The sequence below is a fragment of the Pseudophryne corroboree genome, chromosome 6 (genome assembly GCF_028390025.1).
Source record: "Pseudophryne corroboree isolate aPseCor3 chromosome 6, aPseCor3.hap2, whole genome shotgun sequence".
Taxonomy (NCBI): Eukaryota; Metazoa; Chordata; class Amphibia; order Anura; family Myobatrachidae; genus Pseudophryne; species Pseudophryne corroboree.
In genome coordinates, this window is record NC_086449.1 from 188,436,218 (window position 1) to 188,457,498 (window position 21,281).

At 47.2% G+C, this 21,281-nt stretch overlaps 1 protein-coding gene and 2 pseudogenes across 3 annotated transcripts in view; 1 reads left to right on the forward strand and 2 right to left on the reverse strand.

The window, feature by feature from the left end:
* Positions 1-21,281, forward strand: part of BLM (BLM RecQ like helicase) — a 188,562-nt gene that overhangs the window by 112,799 nt on the left and 54,482 nt on the right. For all 3 annotated transcript variants that reach the window (XM_063925479.1, XM_063925478.1, XM_063925480.1), the window contains exons 11-18: positions 2,025-2,123; positions 2,435-2,583; positions 3,119-3,225; positions 4,306-4,466; positions 5,758-5,953; positions 18,531-18,721; positions 18,908-19,046; positions 19,132-19,331. In XM_063925479.1, the coding sequence (XP_063781549.1) occupies positions 2,025-2,123; positions 2,435-2,583; positions 3,119-3,225; positions 4,306-4,466; positions 5,758-5,953; positions 18,531-18,721; positions 18,908-19,046; positions 19,132-19,331 (1,242 nt within the window). The remainder of the gene's footprint in view (positions 1-2,024; positions 2,124-2,434; positions 2,584-3,118; positions 3,226-4,305; positions 4,467-5,757; positions 5,954-18,530; positions 18,722-18,907; positions 19,047-19,131; positions 19,332-21,281) is intronic.
* Positions 15,037-15,155, reverse strand: LOC134937537 (5S ribosomal RNA; annotated as a pseudogene).
* Positions 15,312-15,429, reverse strand: LOC134936940 (5S ribosomal RNA; annotated as a pseudogene).

The following is a 21,281-nucleotide window of genomic DNA, read 5'->3' on the forward strand; positions in this document are numbered from 1 at the left end:
TGGGGGCTCCACCATCTGGTGTTCCAGCAGATCATTGACCGGTGGGGTTGCCCACAAATAGATGGCTGGTAAATGGCTTCTTTTTTCCACTGGTGGATGGATTCTCTTCTTAACAAGAAACTTCCCTGGTATTGCGCGCGGACCAGGGACCCTCAGGCGAGGGTAGTGTACGTGTTGTCGTCGCCTTGGCCATACCAGCTGCTTTACCTGTTTCCTCCGATCCCATTGCTCCCACAAGGGCTAAAGCGGATCAGGAATCAAGGTGTCCAGGCAATTCTACTTGCCCCGGAGGGCGTGGTACGCTGATCTACTGGACATGTCCGTCCAAGACCCCTGGCCTCTACCACTAATAAGAGATCTTCTTCAACCAGGACCATTCGTATACCCGGACTTACGGCGTCTTCGTTTGACGGCATGGAGGTTGAGCGGAAGGAACATCCTAGCTCTCAAAGGCCTTTCCAAGTAGGTTGTTGCAACCATGGTTCAGGCCAGGAAACCTGTGATGTCAAAACATTATCATCATATCTGGAGGCGATAATGTCTCTTGGTGCGAGGAACGCATGTATCCGCCTGCTGAATTTCTTTTGGGACGTTTCCTGCAGGCTGTTGTGGATAAGGGCTTACATCTGGGTTCTATTAAGGTCCAGATTTCAGCCCTCTCCATTTTCTTCCAGAAGAAATTGGCAGCATTGCCAGAAGTTCTGACCTTCTGTGGTCCCGTCCTGTTCTGACGCTTCTGCTCCTCCGGAGACTTTGGATGTTGTGCGTGCTTTGAAGATCTATGTCAGGCGCACAGCTCGGGTCAGAAAGACGGATTCTTTGTTCTTGCTCTATGATGCGCAGAGAAGGGTTGTCCTGCTACAAAGCAGTCTATTGCTCGTTAGATTAGGCTTACTATCCAGCAGGCCTATGTGTCGGCAGCCTTACCTGTTCCTAAGTCTCTAAAGGCCCATTCTCCAAGATCAGTGGGCTCTTCCTGGGCGACTGCCCGTGGAGTCTCGGCCCTGCAACTATGCCGAGCTGCTACCTGGTCGGGGAAGAACACCTTTGTGAAATTCTACAAATTTGATACCCTGGCCCAAGAGGATACCCAGTTTGGGCAGGCGGTGCTTCAGAAGTCTCCGCACGTTCCCGCCCGTTCTGAATGCTTTTGAACATCCCCATCGTACTAGTTCTCCCCAATATCCCTTATGGATGCTAGAGAAAATAGGATTTTAATACCTACCGGTAAATCCTTTTCTCTTCGTCCATAAGGGATATTGGGCGCCCCCCGCAGTGCGTTGACTTTTCTACAGGTTCTTGTTCTGTAGTTACCTGTTTAGCTGTTGTTGTTATTGTTACCAGCCTTTGCTGGTTGTTCTATGTTCGTGGTGTGCTGGTATTAAATCTCACCACTCTTTGTTATCATGTTCCTTCTTTCATATATGTCCTTTCTCCTTCGGGCACTGTTTTACCTATAACTGCCTCTGGGAAGAGGCATAGAGGGGAGGAGCCAGCACACCCAGTGGAGAAATTTAAAGTGCACCGGCTTCTTTGGACCCCGTCTATACCCCATTGTACTAGATCTCCCCAATATCCCTTATGGATGCTAGAGAAAATAGGATTTTAATTTCCTACCGGTAAATCCTTTTCTCGTAGTCCATAAGGGATACTGGGCGCCCACCTCATTGTGTTGACTTTTCTGAAGGTTCTCGGTTATGTGGTTACCTGTTCAGCTGTTGCTGTTATTGTTACCAGTCTTTGCTGGTTGTTCTAGGTTCATGGTGTGCTGGTATTAAATCTCACCCCTCATGTCCTTTCTCCTTCGGGCACTGTTTTACCTATAACTGCCTGTGGGAGGGGGCATAGAGGGGAGGAGCCAGCACACCCAGTGAAGAAATTTAAAGTGCACCTGCTCCTTTGGACCCCGTCTATACCCCATCGTACTAGCCAACATCCCGTATGGACTACGAGAAAAGGATTTACCGGTAGGTAATTAAAATCCTATTTTAAATTCTAATAGCTTTATTTGTGTTGTACTTAAGGTATGTGCGAGTGCCAGGGTTATCACCACAATGGAAAATCTGTACGAGCGTAAGCTGTTGGCAAGATTTGTCATTGACGAGGCTCACTGTGTAAGCCAGGTAAGTCTTCCTGCCCTTATATTAAACCACAGAGCTGTAATTCAAGTGGACCAGTCAACCAAGTGCAGTGGAGGCATTAAATGTGTGTGTTTAAACAAATATTTTGGAGACTTTAGCCAAGTAATTCAATAAAAACTGTACCTGCCGAATGTTAGCCGAGCTGTGTCTCAGTGATATAACCGATTGATATGCCTATACCAATACTAGTTCACTCCACTCCAGATTATCGATACCTATGCTACTTGTTGGTTGACAGGGCTACTTTATGTGTTTTTGTGCATTTCAAGATGTGTTTTTATCTTCTAACACAGTGGGGTCATGATTTCCGGCCAGACTACAAGAGGCTGAACATGTTGCGTCAAAAATTTCCTTCTGTTCCAATGATGGCTCTCACTGCAACTGCGAATCCACGTGTACAGAAAGACATTCTGAACCAGCTAAAGATGACCAAGCCTCAGATGTAAATGCTTACGATAAAATCAGACTTTTTTTAAAAAAATGTGCAGATTTGAAAGTAGAGATTAATGTAGAGGTTTTTTTTTTTTTTTGGGGGGGGGGGGGTGTTTTTCTTAAACAACTAATAGGTATTGGGGTCATTGGTTTACATAATCTGGTGGAGGAAGATGTATTTTTTTTTTTTTTATTATTTCTCTCAATCACGTGTACACACTCATACGTACTAGGGTTTATCTTTTTTGAGGAGCCAGTTAGCCTGCCATTATAGTTTTGGATTGTGGGATGAAACTAGGGCGTCCAGCGAAAACCCACACAAGCACCTTAAATTTTTCAGAACATCTTCTTCGGGATGGATATACGCACTTAACCGTTCTCATCTACACTATTGGCACATATCTTTTCCACCAATAAATGTAGCTGTGTTCCCAGAAGTCTCTTAAGATTTGTGTTCTCTATATTTGTGGGCTACCTCTTGTTTTCTTCTTTGAATAAATTAGCTGGTTGTACCTCTGTTTCTGATTTCATTTTTTTTATTACAGATTTTCAATGAGTTTCAACAGGGTCAATCTCAAATATGAAGTTTTGCCAAAGAAGCCGAAGAAGGTTGCTCAGGACTGTGTGGAGTGGATCAAGAAAAATCATCCCAGTGAGTATTACACTAAAGATGTCACTCTGACTGATAAATGAATGTGCTGTATGTGATTTCTTTCATTTAGTCTATAACTAGGATTAAAGGGATTTTCCACTTTAATAAATTGTTGCAGCATTTAAAGATGATTAAATACCTTTCTCGCAGGGGGTGGGGGAGGAACACAAGCCAACAAACAGATGCTTTTTGTTCCAATTATTTTTTAGTACATTCTCTTGATGGAGATTGAATCACCATTCTGTGTGCCGGGTAGAGGCTAAGTAGGCGACTCTCTGCCAATTGTGATGAGATGGGAGAGGACTTGTTTGAGAGGCAAGGCAGCCTGGGTGAGGCTGCCCCACACTCTGCATCGATGGGTCATACTTACAGGGATGTTGGTTTCTGGATTACTGATGTAATGTACAGACTCCAGGACAGCATTGAACCTTCTGCTTGGCAAACATAAGCACTGAAGTGTGCCAAGGCAGACTCCTTGTTTCTTCCTTAATATTGCACTTTATAACTGCAGAGTCTTTGTAAGTGGCATTTTCTTCTCTTATACATGTCGTGAGTGATAAATTGAACCATTCTATTTGTCATCGGTAATCTTTTATACATTTTTAAAATGTTAGTGTAAGTTGCACATACAGTACATAGTATGCACAGCTTGGGAAATTGACAGCTGACCGTCACACATGCCTGCAGTTTGTCTTGTAGAACTAATCTGCTAAATCCCTGGCTCAGTTTTATACTGAGGTCATACAGCTTGCATTAGCCTTGAGGTTGTAGGTGAAGGAATATGTCCATGCTGCTTGTTAGTGAAACATGTAATTACAACAACATATGGGGTTCACAGGTGAGAGAGGAATACAGTCTTTCAGCCAAGAAGGAAGGGGGGGGCAGCATAGTGGGCCGTCGTACACCGGATGTCCATGTTCTGTCCTTCATTAGCACGTGCTAGCGACAGCGGGAGCGTGCAGTCACCTGTAAATATTGATCGATGTAGGCGGTTTGCAAATCCGACCGCTCAAGTATGTACCCAGCTTTATGCAGATCATTGTGCTGTATGTGCTAGATGCGGACAACTTACTCTTGCAGATGAATCTGGGATAATTTATTGCCTCTCCCGACATGAGTGTGACACTGTGGCTGACACCCTGCAGAAGGAGGGCCTGGCTGCTCTGGCTTATCATGCTGGGCTCAGCGACTCTAACAGAGACTATGTACAACAGAAGTGGATCAATCAGGATGGCTGTCAGGTAAGACTGTGGGAGCACTGTATCATATCCACTTATACCATTATATCCCCTACATTGACTATTTGTGCTACTTACTAATTACTTACATTACAGATACTGCATTGTGGGATACTCGGGTCTCCGTGACCAGCCCGCTGTTTTGATTAACTCCATCTCACCATTTTAACCCTGCTCTTCCTCAATTATTTTCCAGTGTTCTGTCATCACTTGGTCCCAGATGAGTGGTTCCTCCTCATCTTTTTTTTTTTTTTTTACCCAGTCCTTGTGCAGGTATTGGGGTCCTGCTTATAAATCTAGTGATATACCAACTAAATTATAAGCTAACACTCCACATTGACAGGGAAACAGGGGTGTCCCTGATCGCTCTAGTGGTGCTTTGGTCATTTCATATCTCCTGCCCCCCACCCTCGAATGTGGTGATCCCCCAGATATACTGTAAGATCTGGAATGGTTACCGGTAGTCTTCATAGTCTTCAGTTAGCCAAGCTGGTCTTGATCCACAGATGTAGTCGATATTTTGATGGCTTAATTGTGACTTTTCTGTGTCTGGTCATTCTTTCTCAGGATCCCTTTTCTTGCTTTAACCATTCCTGTTTTCTTCTTATTACAATCTAACTTAATTTCTTGTCACATAAACCAGGAGATGTTAGTTCTGTTCTTGAGGCTCTTTTCTCCATCAACATAGTGTGTTGTCTGCAGTCCTATCAGTTTGTCCTTTACAATGACCATAGGTAAGGACGTTGGGCTTCCTCTCAGTTTATGTTTTGCTGGACAAGTATGACAATCAGGCAGACCTTTTCTGGGTTACCAGTCCCCTGTGGACTTTATGGTACACTCAACAAAGGTGATTGACCCTTCTTGAGCAATACATGATTAGGAATCAGTAGACCAGGCCTGGATAATTTTTCAAAGTATGGCAGTGAAGTTTGTTCTTAGTTTTCTCTCCCGGGTCTATGAAAATGGATTTTGGATAATGCACAACCCGTGTCCTTTTGCCATCATAACACAAAATGTTGCGGGCCACTCAGGAGTTCTAAGTTTTTATTTTACTCTTCTATTATTCTCACAGTTTTGAGCTTCTTACTGGGCTGGTGGTAAAGTGAGGAGCAGCACGGAGAGCCGGAGGGTTGATGGGGAGAGGAGCAATTTGCTTTTCCTCAAGGCAATAGTTGTTAAACATTACCCCACTTCGTTTGAGCCTTACAACATTGATGAAATGCATTTAATGGTAATTACAAAAAAAAAATCCCATTTTCCTTACTTCTACATACTGTTTTGCTTTGAACTGCAGGTGATTTGCGCTACTATTGCGTTTGGAATGGGCATTGATAAGCCAGATGTGAGATACGTCATTCACGCCACTCTTCCTAAGTCTGTGGAGGGATATTACCAAGAGTCTGGTAGAGCTGGCAGAGACGGTGAGATGTCCCACTGCCTCCTGTTCTACAGCTACAGTGACGTAACGAGAATCCGAAGGCTGATACAGAGTAGGTTACTTTTGTGCTGTTTGTGGGTGGCAACTGACCGTTTTACAGGAGTGTCCAGAAAAACGCAGGGCTCAGGCATTTGGAGGGTGGGTGTCTGATGTCGGCTCCTGCCCCGATCAGCAGTATCACATCGCATCGGCTGAGTAAGTCCTGGGCTGAGCAGGGGCTGCACAAACTGATGTTTGTGCAGCTCTGCTCATGAAGCGAACGCAAAATTACACTGCTTTCTCTTACGTCCTAGAGGATGCTGGAGTCCACATTAGTACCATGGGGTATAGACGGGTCCACCAGGAGCCATTGGCACTTTAAGAGTTTGAGAGTGTGGGCTGGCTTCTCCCTCTATGCCCCTCCTACCAGACTCAGTTTAGAAAATGTGCCCGGAGGAGCCAGTCACAGCTATGGGAGCTCTATAGAGCTTCTTTAGAGAGAAGTTTTTTTAGAGTTTATTATTTTATAGCCTCCCTGCTTCGTGGGACTAAGGGGGGGGGGGGGGGGGGGGAGGAGTAGTGTCCGCCCTGTGGGGTCTGAGCCACTATCTCCGCTGAAAGGACACTGAGCTCCTGAGGGGATAGATCGTTCCCCGCCACAGGGGATTGCTCACCCCAGCAGCATGCCGCCACCCCCTTACAGGGCCAGAAGATCGGTGGCGAGTGAGTCCTTGGAAGCGGGGGGCCGGTGTGAAGATGGCGGCAACAGGGTGGGGAGCGCGGTATTAACCGCACTCTGGAGCTCAGAGGCACACTGTGCGGCGCTGTGAGGTGGCGCCCTGAGCCGGCGCCTAAACCCTGCACTGGTCATAACGTTTGTCGGGGTCCGTGGATCTCAGCCCCATATACCTCAGGCCAGTATAATCCTTGTGAAGAGCGGGAAGACAGCGCCATTTTGGGGGCAGAGCTTCTCCTCAGAGCCGACCCAGCAGCGTTCAGTGCCATTTTCCTGCCTGCACAGCGCTGTCCAGGAAGAGCAAGTTCCTCCACAGAAACTCCAGCTATCTCTCACGGTACCAAGGGGTTGTAGAGGGGGGAAAGGGAGTCTAAATACAGATTGTGTAACCTATTAAGGTGCACAGTCAGCGCTGGTAGGGGATCTCCTTTTACCTAAAAGCGCTGTGTGTGAGTTGGCTCCAATCTCTGTGTCTCTCTTGCCATCCTTGGGGGTGAAACTCTGTCTGCCCTCCCCTGTGTGTGTGTGGAGTGTCTGTGGTCTTCATAAAGCTATGTCCAGGGACTCCGTGTCATATGCTGCAGAGGATATGTCCTCTCAGGATGATTCCATTCCATGTAATCAGGATTGCACTGGTTTAGCACAGATACCAGCAAGGGAGCCTGAGTGGTTATCCTCTATCAAATCTATGATTTCTCAGATTTCAAATAGGGTTGCACAAAATGAATCTGCAACTCAGGTTTAACAGAACTCTGGCAGTCTGGCCCAGTTCTCGTACCTCAGGGCTCCCCGCTGTATATTCCCAAAAACGTGCTCTTGCACAGATCATGCAGGATGATACCGATACCAATTCTGATACTGCAGACGGGATGGGGATGTGTTGCGGGGGGCATTATCTCTTGCTAAAGGGGTGTGCAGTTGATTATAGAGGCTATTAGAGATGTGTTGAATATTGCTGATACAACACCTGAGCAGGTTAAGGATGCTTACTTCACTGAAAATAAGAAAGCCTCGCTAACCTTCCCTGCGTCAAAGGAATTGAATGCTATTTTTGAAAAAGCTTGGGAAAACCTGGAGAAAAAATCCGGTAGAGGATAGGAAAAAAATGGGAAAACCCGCCCATTGTTGACGCGTCCGTTTCCAGACTCTCAAAAAAGGTGGTTTTACCTGTTCCAGGATCTACCGCGTTGAAAGAGCCGGCTGATCGTAAAATTGATAATACGCTCAAATCCATGTACACGGCTTCTAGGGAATACTACGTCCCACTATTGCCAAAGCTATAGTAAAGTGGTCAGGCACGTTACTTGAAGATTTGGATACTATGGATAAATGTGATGTTGAATTGTTTTTACGTAACATTCAGGATTAGGCAGGATTTCTGGTAGAATCCATGAAAGACGGGTTCCATGGCTGCAGGAATTTCTTCCATGTCTGTCTCAGCTCGTCGAGGACTGTGGTTGCGCCAGTGGTCTGCCGACGCGGAATCCAGGAGGAGTGTAGAGATCCTACCTCAGGCTCTTTTTGGGGAAGCATTAGATGCGTGGATCTCCACGGCTACAGCGGGTAAGTCACCTTTTCTTCCCTCAGCTGCGCCTGCTCCAAAGAAACCCTTTTCTTCACATGCATCACAGCCCTTTCTGGCTACCAAGCCCAGAAAGGCCAGGCCGTCCAACACCTTCTTTCGGGATGGTCGGCCCAAGTCCAAGAAATCTGCTGCTGCAGGTTCCCAAGAACAGAAACCTGCTTCAAGTACACCAAAGTCCTCCGCATGACGGTGGATGGCACGCCCCGGAGGTGGGGCCGGTGGGAGCGAGACTCAGACATTTCAGTCATGTCTGGGTGTCGTCCGGCCTGGATCCCTGGGTGGAAGATAGTGTCCCAGGGGTACAGGCTGAAATTTCAAGATCTCCCTTCTGCAAGAGGCCGTCTAGAAGTTGGTGGAGGCACAGGTTCCACCTGTTCCACCTCAAATGCAAACCACGGTTTACTATTCGAACCTTTTCGTGGTACCGATATCGGATGGTTCGGTCAGGCCCATTCTGAACCTGAAATCATTGAACCCCTTTCTAAAGGAGTTCAAGTTCAAAATGGAATCTCTACGGGCAGTGATATCAGGTCTGGAAGAGGGGGGAATTCCTCGTATCCCTGGATATCAAGGATGCGTACCTCCACATTCCGATTTCGCCGCCGCATCAGGCATATCTCCAATTCGCACTATTGGACTGTCATTTCTAATTCCAGGCCCTGCCATTTGGCCTCTCGTCAGCACCGAGGGTATTCACCAAGGTGATGGCAAAGATGATGGTTCTCCTCCACAAACGGGGTGAACATAATTCCATATCTGGATGATCTGCTGATAAAGGCATCGTCCAAGGAGAAGCTGGTGCAGGCCATTGTTCTCACAACCCACCTACTCAGAGTCCACGGTTGGATTCTGTATCTTCCAAAATCACATTTGGAACCAACCAGGAGGTTGTCCTTTCTGGGAATGATCCTAGACACGGAAGTGCAGAGGGTGTTTCTTCCACAGGAAAAGGCGTTGGTGATACAAACAATGGTCTGGGATGTCCTACAGCCAGCTCGGGTGTCGGTTCATCGATGCATTCACCTTCTGGGAAAGATGGTGGCCTCTTACGAGGCTCTCCAGTACGGGAGGTTCCATGCTCGGGCCTTCCAACTGGACCTCCTGGACGTGTGGTCAGGATCTCATCTACACATGCACCAGAGACTACGTCTGTCGCCAAGGTCCAGGATTTTACTCCTCTGGTGGCTCCAAGTACCTCACCTTCTGGAGGGCCGCAGGTTCGGGATTCAGGACTGGATCCTTCTGACCACGGATGCAAGCCTCCAAGGCTGGGGTGCAGTCACTCAAGGGAAAACCTTCCAGGGAAGGTGGTCAGGTCTGGAAGCCGGACTACCGATCAACATTCTGGAACTAAGAGCCGTCTACAACGGTCTTCTTCAAGCGGCCCATCTTCTAAGAAATCGGCCATTCAAGTGCCGTCGGACAATGCAACGACGGTAGCTTACATAAACCGACAGGGCGGAACGAAGAGCAGAGCTGCAATGGCAGAGGTAACAAGAATCATCCTCTGGGCAGAAAAACACGCGTTGGCGCTGTCAACAATCTTCATTCCGGGAGTAGACAACTGGGAAGCGAAATTCCTCAGCAGACACGATCTCCATCCAGGGGAGTGGGGTCTCCATCCGGACGTGTTCAAGGAGATAATAGATCTTTGGGGGGTACCCCAAATAGACATGATGGCCTCTCGTCTCAACAAGAAGCTTCGGCGTTATTGTTCCAGGTTGAGGGACCCAGAAGGAGTTGCGGTGGATGCTCTAGTGCAGGGCTGGCCAAACCGGTCCTCGAGATCTACCAACAGTTCTTGTTTTCCAGGCCTCCTGGAGATCTGTAGAATTGTCAGTTAGGAATTAATGCAGCACATCTTAATTAGTAATGACTACACCTGTGCACCAGCTAGGTGGTCTGGAAAATGTGAACTGTTGGTAGATCTTGAGGACTGGTTTGGCCAGCCCTGCTCTAGTGTCTCCGTGAGTATTCCAATCGGTGTACATGTTTCCACCACTACCTCTCATCCCAAGAGTTCTAAAGCTCATAAGGAGAACAAGGGTTCAAGCGATCCTCATTTCTCCAGACTGGACAAGAAGGGCTTGGTACCCGGATCTTCTGGATCTACTGCAAGAAGAGCCGAGGCCTCTTCCTCTTCGGAAGGACCTGCTGCAGCAGGGGCCGTTCGCCTATCAAGACTTACCGCGGCTACATTTGACGGCATGGAGGTTGAACGTCTAATACTAGCTCGAAAGGGCATTCCGAACAAGGGTATTCCTACCCTGATACAGGCTAGCAAAGGAATAACATCTAAACATTACCATCGAATTTGGAAAAAATATGTATATTGGTGTGAGTCCCAAGAAATTTCCTACGGTGGAGTTTCAACTGGGACGGTTTCTCCTCTTCCGGCAAGCCGGTGTGGATATCGGCCTTAGGTTGGGATCTGTGAAGGTCCAGATTTCAGCCCTATCCATTTTCTTCCAGAAACAATTGGCTGCCCTCCCTTAGGTTCAGACCTTTTTGAAGGGAGTTCTGCACATCCAACCTCCCTTTGTACCGCCTACGGCTCCTTGGGACAATAGTGTGGTGTTGCAGTTCCTCCAGTCGGACTGGTTTGAGCCTCTACAGGAGGTTGAGGTCAAATTTCTTACGTGGAAGGCTGTCACGTTGTTGGCCTTTGCTTCTGCTAGACGTGTGTCGGAGTTGGGGGCTTTGTCCTGTAAAAGCCCATACTTGATCTTCCATGAAGATAGAGCTGAGCTGCGGATACGTCAGCAGTTTCTTTCGAAGGTTGTGTCGGCATTTCATATCAACCAACCTATTGTGGTGCCAGTGGCTACTGACTCCTCAATTTCATCAAAGTCCTTGGATGTTGTTAGGGCTTTGAAAGTCTATGTGAAGAGGACTGCTCGTCACAGGAAATCGGACTCTGTTTGTCCTGTATGATCCCAAGAAAATTGGGTGTCCTGCTTCTAAGTAGACGATCTCCTGCTGGATCAGGTTTACTATCCAGCATGTGTATTCTACGGCAGGATTGCCGTGTCCTACGTCTGTCAAGGCCCACTCTACTCGTAAGGCGGGGTCTTCCTGGGCGGCTGCCAGGGGTGTCTCTGCGTTACAACTTTGCAGAGCTGCAACTTGGTCTGGGTCGAACACGTTTGCAAAGTTCTACAAGTTCGATACTTTGGCCTCTGAGGATCTGAAGTTCAGTCAGTTTTGCAGGAGCCTCCGCACTCTTCCTTCCGTTCTGGGAGCTTTGGTACATCCCCATGGTACTAATGTGGACCCCAGCATCCTCTATAACGTAAGAGAAAATAGGATTTTGGTTACCTACCGGTAAATCCTTTTCTCGTAGTCCACAGAGGATGCTGTGCGCCTGCCCAGCGCTTAGTTTTCCTGCAATTGTTATCTGGTTCAGTACAACTTTGTTTTTAGTTAAGCACTGCATTGTTACTTGTTAAGTACTGTTTCAGCGGTTGCTGAGTTTTCAAGCTAAGTTAGCTGAATGTGCCTTGTATGTGTGAGCTGGTATGAATCTCGCCACTATCTATGTTAAATCATTCTCTCGACGATGTTCGTCTCCTCGGGCACAGTTTCTAGACTGAGTCTGGTAGGAGGGGCATAGAGGGAAGAGCCAGCCCACACTCTTAAAATGCCAATGGCTCTTGGGGAACCCGTCTATACCCCATGGTACTAATGTGGACCCCAGCTTCCTCTACGGACTACGAGAAAAGGATTTACCGGTAGGTAACCAAAATCCTATTTTCCCCCCTCCCCTGTAGGCGGCAGCTATCTGATTGCAAGGCAGCAAAAACGCAGCCCTGCGATCAGGTCTGAATTACCTCCCAAATCGTTTCTAATTACTTGTTAATAGTTGGCCTGTAGAAGAATTTAAGTCCAATTGGAGTGTATGCCCTGACTGCATACATAGTGTTCAGTGTATACAGCTTCTGATTGGGTATTACAGGTTGAGTATCCCATGTCCAAATATTCCAAAATACGGAATATTACGAAATACGGACTTTTTTTTTTTTTGTATAGAGTATTTTTATTCAACAAGAATGAAATCATTACAGACATTTCAGTGTATACTGGGAACATCAATTTTTGTTATACAGTATATGCATGCACATATCCTTCTCAGCAATATATGTATATGCGTGGTACAACAAGTAGTAGCAGGTACATATAGTGTCAACCCACAGATACCAGATTCTCTGAAGTCTGCCAACAAGATTCAAAACACATTCTAACATTTCTTGTTTTCTCCCCGAGATACTGCGATAAACCCCCCCAACTATGAGGCCTAATACAGCCTACAAAACACCTGAGAGAAAAAGAAAAAAAGGTAGCATAAACCATAAACAAAACTCCATTAAGCCTAGATTCCTACAGTTATGCGAGGTGAGGTGCATTATCCCTATAGTGTAGAGTACGGTAGAAGAGCCTGGCTCGTTCCTACGAGTCCCAGACAACCGGGCCGTTGTAAAAGGCGTACGGTAATTTAGGTTAAATTCTAAATCTTTAAATTCTAAGGGCAGGGGAGGAATAAATAGAGTTAATCCAAGAGGACCATATCTTTTCGTGTTTAGAGAGGGCATTAGATTTCATATAAATGTACCTATCCTTCAATACTGTGTCATTCACCAGGGCCTTAAATGCAGACATCGCAGGGGAATGTGGAGCCATCCATGTCCGCGCAATGCACACCTTGGCGAGGGCGCAGATACTACGTGCATACAAGTCCTCCCACTTAGGCCCCGAGTCAGTTGCTCCCACTCCCAGAATGCAAAATCTTGGAGTCAGCATGCCTCTTGGTATTCCCGTATTTTCCAGAACCGACCCGACCCCAGCCCAAAAAGCCTGCAAGGATGGACACTCCCACACCAGGTGCCAGAATGATCCGCCAGCGGCCCCCGCACTTAGGACAAGCGGCAGCGCCACCAGCCCCAAATCTGGCCAGCCTGTTCAGTGTCATATATGATCTATGCAATATAAAGATTTGGATTTGTTGGAACCGTAGTGATTTGGTGACCTGGCTCGAATTCCCCAGTGCCACCTCCCAGTCCTCCACATCCATGGGGCCCAGATCACGCTCCCAGCGTTCCCGAAGGTTCGAGAGCGGGTCTGCATGAATTGTTTTTATAAGGTACGAGTAAGTGAAGGAGATCACCTTGACCCGACCCAATGAGCATAGAAAGGTCTTTATGGGGAAGGGGAGGAGCACCGGGGGAGAATCCCCGAACTGTGATTGTAAAGCGTGCCTGAGCTGTAAAAATCTATAAAAGTAAGAGTTTGGGAGACCAAACTCTTCCTTTAGTTGCTGAAAGGACTTCATTGTACCATTGTTATACAACTGAAATATGGAAGTTACTGAATATGGGGCCCAGACACCCCCCCTCCAGAGACCCCAATTCATGGAATGATGCAGAGTGCCAAAGGGGAGTATCCGGGTCCATACTATCGTACCCAAGCATACGCATCAAAGCTAGCCAAATCTTCATGGCTTGCAAAATAATAGGAGGGGACAGCCGAGAAGCGCTCCCCCCCCCCCCACTAGAATCTGCGCCGGAGAAAGGTCCGGCTAGTAACATCGGTGAAACGCCCGGCACAGACCGACCTCCTCTCCTCCCTGCAACCAGATACTGATGTGTGCCAGCTGGGCCGCATAGTAATATAGTTGGAAGTGAGGCAAGGCCAATCCGCCATCAACTTTTTGTCTAGTGAGGGTATTTAACTTTATTCGAGGCACATATCCCAAACAGAACTCTAACCTTGGTGATCTGAAAGCCTACGGCAGTGCTATGTGTAGCATACAGATTCAAACAACACCCCGCAATACAAAACCCGATGCGTAAAAGTCACTACCCAGCAAAGTCCAGAACAACTAATTCAAAGGGAAGCTCCCCGGACAATTACTTGCATATTGTAGGCCGATGTAGAAAGGACACTGGATGTCAGTCCGGAGCCATCTGGCGGGCACCCGGAGCGTATCTGTCCATCCAGGCCGCCGTCTCCCTCGGAGAACTGAAGAACTTAGTTTCCCCGTCCGCCACCACACGCAGCCTGGAGGAAACAGCATCGAATAGGGAAGATTCAGGTCACGAAGACGCCACTTGATGGGCAGAAACTGGGCCCGATCCTTTTGGACATCCGCTGCAAAATCTGGAAATGCCGACACCCGAACACCATTTCGAAGCAGGGGGCCCTTCACTTGGAATGTATAAGAACATGTATTTTGTGGAACCGCACTAGATAATTATTATTGCTAGCGTATAGAAATAAATGTAAACAATGACAGACCAATATACATGCAGTTGTTAAGTAGATATAGAACTGCTAGTGATTGGCGGTGCTCCCAGGAATTTTGTAGGTTATACTACAATTAGAAAGGACAAGAGGGAAAGACAAAAAACCCTTGTTTGGGAGCACTCATTTGAAAAGATAGAAATGATATGTATAATGAAAAACTATTAATACATAACCTTTATTTTAATCCTTGAATAAAAAGAGAAAAATGTTGGACAAAAATTAGGGCTCGTGTGTGTAAAAATCTTGTTTAACCTTTTTAGCAAATGAGGTACAAGATGAAAAACGTTGAAAATATCAGTGCAGTAGTAAGAGATACCAGGTGGTCTCATTGAGATACAGGGTATCCAGAAAGTCACTGTAATAGCCTGAATTAGGATATCAATGATGGGAGCAGTATGCACAAATACTGGATTGGATCAAAATAAATCTCAAAAAGGAATGCGAAAGAAGTGAAGCAAGGACTGTGATCAAACTACCCTTGGTGGAAGGGGGAGGGGTGGTTGGGGAATTGAATGTGGTGGGGTGAGTAACACTGGGCCCACTGTACCTGGTATTCTCAGGAGGTTTCCCGTCCTGGTACTGGCCAGGCCGTACCTGATTCGCTTCCGAGATCAAAATGGAATCGGGCGTATTCGGGGTAGTAAGACAGTGGGCCGTGATCAAAAATATAAAAACGGGAAGAAAGAGGGCGAGACACTTCTATTTTCTGTACTCTGGTGAGTCAATACCACGATGGTCTGAGACAGTTTTTCCAGATAGGAGAATGTGTGTGAGAGGGTTTTGTAGGATGTATAATTCTCTCTTAAAAGTGGCCCACTGCACCTGGTATTCTCAGGAGGTTCCCCTTCCCAATACTGACCAGGCCATACCTGCTTAGCTTCCGAGATTGGACAGGATCGGGCGTATTCAGGGTAGTATGGCCGTGGGCCGCAAATAAGGGGGAACAGGGGGTCACATTCTCCCTACTGTATTTCACATATCTCAGCACAAAATAGTATGGAATGGTATTTACAGAAAGGAGTGTTGAGGAGTCTGCGAGTGCAGAGTTGCTGATAAATAGGAGAAAAACCCACAATACAATATTATGAGTTCAAGGCTGACTCATAAGGGTATTTTTTAAACATAGATTGTGCAGTATTGCTTATTCCAAGTGCGGGGTTGTTTGCTGAGTGGGGGAGACCCACAATGCAAATTGTGAGCTCAAGGCTGGCTCACCGGAATTATAAAGCACCAAATGTGCAAAATTCCTTGCTTCTAGGAAAAAATAATGATGAAATAAAAATGAAACTAAGTAAGTAGCTGCATGCAGATTCTAGAGCTCAAGGCTGGCTCACAAATAAAAACATAAATGCATTCTCTTGAGAGCTGACATGTCAGTGCAGAATAATCGAAAGTCTTTGGCACTTAGATGCTGCTATTCATAGAGAACAGAAAAAGTGATAATAATACACTAATGTGCACACTTAATGGTAAGGCTGTAAATGATATCCATGAAGGCATAGGCGGGGAAGTAATAAGATAAAGTATACAATCCTATTAGTTCTATTAACGCTGCTCGTTTTGCTGTATAATTTTAAATGCAGAGAGCAGGTTGTATAGTGAATCAAGTCCTGAGTAATCTACGATATGTTACCGCTGCCGCAATGCATGCGGCCAGTGTTCTCCAGGGATCCACCAACGTTCCCCCGCTGACAGTGAGAGACGCGGGCGCCCGCTTCCGGATTGGGCGTTGCCGCGGTGACGTCACCGAAGGACGTCTTTCTCGACGTACGTTTCACCGGGGTGGGCTTGGCCCACTGTCTTACATGTACCTCATTTGCTAAAAAGGTTAAACAAGATTTTTACACACACGAGCCCTAATTTTTGTCCAACATTTTTCTCTTTTTATTCAAGGATTAAAATAAAGGTTATGTATTAATAGTTTTTCATTATACATATCATTTCTATCTTTTCAAATGAGTGCTCCCAAACAAGGGTTTTTTGTCTTTCCCTCTTGGCCCTTCACTTGGCCCAGGCGCAGGACGGAGTCCCGGTCTTTATAGTGCAGAAACTTGGCAATAAATGTTCGCGGAGGTGCACCCGGGGGCAGAGGCCGGAATGGCACCCGGTGCGCCCGTTCCACCGCAAACTGGGGCGTAAAGGATTCAGCGCCATACGCCTCTTTCAGCCAGGACTCCAGGAAATCCTCGGGATGTGCCCCTTCCTCCTTTTCAGGCAAGCCCACGAATCTCACATTGTTTCTGCGAAGGCGTCCCTCCATATCCAGGAGTTTAGATTGCATAGCCGAAACTTGTTGGGAGACAGCAGACACAGACCGCTGCAAGGGGCCAGTGAGGTCCTCTAGGTTGGAGACCCGCGTTTCTGTTTCGCCCACTCTCTCTCGGACGCGCTGGACATCCTGGCGTAACAGTGATAAATCGCACTGCACCTTCTCCATTTTGTCCGACAGCTGTTGTTCGCTAGCCGCTATGGCCTCCAGGACTTGTTGAATGGAAGGGGCAGATGGCTGCATGTCCGCACCCGAATCGGCCCCGGCCGGGGGAACGGGTCGGGTAGAAAGGGACGTTTTAGGAGAGGACTGCGTCGGCTGGGTGGGAGGCTGGCGGACGAACTTCTCCAATTTAGCCGCCGCCGCGCTTTGACCACCCCTCACCATAATATCAATGTACAAGCAGCACTCACAGCCCAGGTATTCAGTGTCGGGAAGTTCAGCAATGGACAGTAATTGCAGTGTCCGCAATGCACCAGGGCCCCAGGCATCCTGTAATGAATCAGAGAGGGGAGGGGGGCCAGGGGGATCCAAGGGGAAATGTTATATTGTAATATAGGCTGGGCAATGAGAAACAGGGCAGCGTGTCCTGAATCACTCCATCCAGCCCTGCAGCCCCTTGAGAGTCCCAGAGCAGTGCAGGCGTAGTGCAGGGAGGTACTTTCAAGATGGCCGCCGGGCCCACAGCCTCAACTCCTCCACTCAGTCACACTGATCCCGGGCGCCAGGGGACAGGAGCAGCCAGGTATTGGATCCAGGGGGTGCAAGGGGAGGGCGCCGCTCACCCCACACCGCTGATAGCGGCAGTCTTCTCCGCGGGTCCGCATTCGCCCGCGGCAGCGCGGCCGTGTCCCGCAAATCAAGGCCGGGGATGTGCTGGCGGCCTAGGCCTGAAGTCCGGGCGGCAGACGGCGCTGGCCGGAGACGCAGGCAGAGGTCTCTCAGTGATGCCCGCCGCCTCCCCAGAGAGGCTAGGAGTAGTAGGAGCCGGAAAGCAGTCTTAGGGGAGTCCAAGGAGAGGATCAGGCTTAATAATCCGGGGAGCTCCTATATCTGCTTCCTACCCGCTTGCCGCCGTGGCCACGCCCCCCAAATACGGACTTTTTTGAGTGAGAGTGAGATAGTGAAATCTTTGTTTTTTGATGGCTCAATGTACACAAACTCTGTTTAATACACAAAGTTATTATACATATTGTATTAAATGACCTTCAGGCTGTGTGTATAAGGTGTATATGAAACATAAATGAATTGTGTAAATGTACACACACTTTGTTTAATGCACAAAGTTATAAAAAAATATTGGCTAAAATGACCTTCAGGCTGTGTGTATAAGGTGTATATGAAACATAAATGCATTCTGTGCTTAGATTTAGGTCCCATCGCCATGATCACTCATTATGGTATGCAATTATTCCAAAATACGGAAAAATCCAATATCCAAAATACCTCTGGTCCCAAGCATTTTGGATAAGCGATACTCAACCTGTATATGGCAGCTGCCCAGTCAGATGTCGCCTCCAGTGTACAGCCACTGTGCTGGAAATGTGACAGCACGTTCCTTATTGTCAGTGATGTGGTGTGTGACCTCCCTCAAATCAATTCATTTGTCAAAAAATATTTGTTTGTTTTACTAAAATACAGGCCACTGTTTATTTTTTTATTTTTTTAACAGAAATATACAACAGTATTTTATGTTGACTTCCTGCAAACCTGGGGCTTTTGTGATGTTTACTTAAACGTTACTTGTCTATCTTTCTCAGTGGAAAAGGATGGTAACAGTCAGACGAAGCAGACACATTTTAACAACCTATACAGCATGGTGCATTACTGCGAGAATGTGCTGGAGTGTCGTCGGATGCAGCTTCTGGCTTACTTTGGGGAGCATACATTTAATCCGAAATTCTGCAAGGAGAACCAGAGAGTGGCATGTGACAACTGCTGCAGGACAACGGTGAGTAGACAACATTGCTTAGTATTACTAATTATTAAGCTACGTCTGTTTCTGGCATGTTCTTAAGGGAGCCATTAATGAGCCTAGTTTCAAGAATGTATGTGTGTGTCGTTATTTGATGCAAACTGTTATCTGTCTAACATGGAGTGGAACCTGTACAAATTAATTTGTGTTCCGGCATTACAGCAATACAAGTCCAGAGACGTGACAGATGAGGTGAAGAACATTGTTAGGTTTGTCCAGGAGCACTGCTCCTCCGGTAATGGGAGAGGGAAGAATGCCAAAAGCCGGCTAACTATCAACATGATGGTGGATATATTTCTTGGTGAGCTGCTTAGAGAGAATACACACTGTTAAAGTATCAGAAGTAAATCCTCAAGGGCATTACAAGTCTGATTTTTCTTAACCAGGTAGTAAAACTTCAAAGATCCAGACTGGTATATATGGAAAGGGAACAAATTACTCAAGGCACAATGCTGAGCGATTATTCCGAAAACTGATTCTGGAAAGGATCCTGGATGAAGAACTATATATTACAGTGAATGACCAGGCAGTGGCATATATTAAAATTGGAGAGCGGGCTCAGACTGTGTTAAGCGGATTCTCAAAGGTATGTATTTAGGTGTGGCACCTACCAACTACTTTGCAGGAAAAGTGCAATAATTACACGCCTGCATTAAAAATAGTGATGCCTTTAAAAGGGTTTATTAAAATTCTAAAAATATACTGGTCTCCTCTTTGGTACAAAGCTCCAAATTTAAAAAAATGTTTTATGTTTTTACCTGGGTAAATCTTTTCTCTTCGAGTCCAGGGGGCACAGGGATAAACGCTGTTTCTGCTGCGGGGTACACTGGGCTCCACAAGTCTGGACAATGGGGTGTAGAGTAGGATCTTGATCCGAGGCACCAACAGACTCAAAGCTTTGACTGTTCCCAGAATGCACAGCGCCGCCTCCTATATCACCCCGCCTCCCAGCACAGGAGCTCAGTATGTCAGTTGGTGCTGCAGTAAGCAGGCACTTAACAGAGGGGCTGCTCCAGGCAGCCCTGAGAAAAGCTTTTTATGAGGTAAAAAGTGAAGACTTCAAGGGCAGCAGCGGTGGTGAATGTTTTGTGACATTCACTGCTGCAGCTCCAGCTCTCCCCAGCGGCACTGTACACTCCCGAGCCCTGGTTGCCGGGTACCTACAGCGGAGGCTCCGGTTTTCTTCATGGCTTTTCACACGGCTGGGGCTCTCCAGGATCGCGTGGCCGCGCTTCGGGAGGTGGTAAGTGGGTCCCGCTCGCGGGACCCGGTCTTTATCGCGATCCGGCGCGGTCAGTGGGAGGCGGGCCGTGCGCGCTGGCAGTGGACACTGTGACAGTACAGGCGATCCCACTAGATCACCAGGGCATGGGCGCAGGTCGGGTTTTCTCTCTAAACCACTTCTTATATCGGCCACAGTACCCGGTGGTTTTGCCAGCAAGGGGGATAAGGCTTAGACCTGAAGCCCCAGGGTGCCATTTCCTGCAAATGTTCCCGCCCTGGAGCTGCATATCTGTCTTTTCCTCACTCCCAGTCAATGTCTGCGGCGCCATTATCCCTCAGTTCACTGTTCCTGGAACTGCTTGGGCAAATCCTCCTATGTAAAGCCGCCTGGTTGTCAGCGCTGTGCCTTTACATGACACTTAAGTATTCTACCTGCCTTTTTAGACAGTGATAGTTAAGAAAGAGTGCATTTAGTCAGGGTTTTATAGTACAATTACCCTGTGATATACATCCTGTTCTTACTGTGTACTATTATATCTACTGTTATATAGCTGTGTAAGCTAGTCCAGTGCAGTATTATTGTCTGTAATAACCTCTGCATTGTACAAACTGTGACTATTTGTGTGTGCATTGATAGCTGCGTGTTATCCATCTCGTGTCTTTCACTCCACTTGCTATCCCTATATTCTATAACCTGAGGGGGCTTGGTGCGTCAGGTGTTATCTAATATAGGATTTTCACAAAGATATACTGTATTACGTATTCTCTGTGATTTGGTAACCATATCTCTCCTTTATCTCTGCTAGTGCTGACTACACTGCGCAGGGGTTTGGGATATTGTGCTGCTGATAATTGTACTGTGTTACCTCATACTGCAAATTATATCATGTCTGCTTCTGAGGGTAACGGTTCTGGGGTGGAACACACTGCTGGTGTTGCTGAAGCCACAGGCACATATGAGGAGAATATAGCAGCTGTGGGCTCTGGTTCTGGGGGCTCCTTGCACCCCAGTGGGACTGTGGCAACGGAGGCACATACTGACCCACCATGGGCCGCTTTTTCCACGCTTCTGCATACGCTAGTTCAGAAACTAATACCCCCTATGGGACCCCCAATACCGGTACAACCGTATGTGGGCCCTGCAGCTAACCCGCCGTGGGCGAACGATTTATCTGCTCAATTAAAGAAGTTGAACCAGTCCTAAGTCGCCTAAGTCCAAGAGGTCCTCTAAGCGAGCGCTCGTCTCCTCACAATCCACTGCGGTCACTGACACCTCGTCTGATAAGGACGGCACTTACACTGACCCCACAGG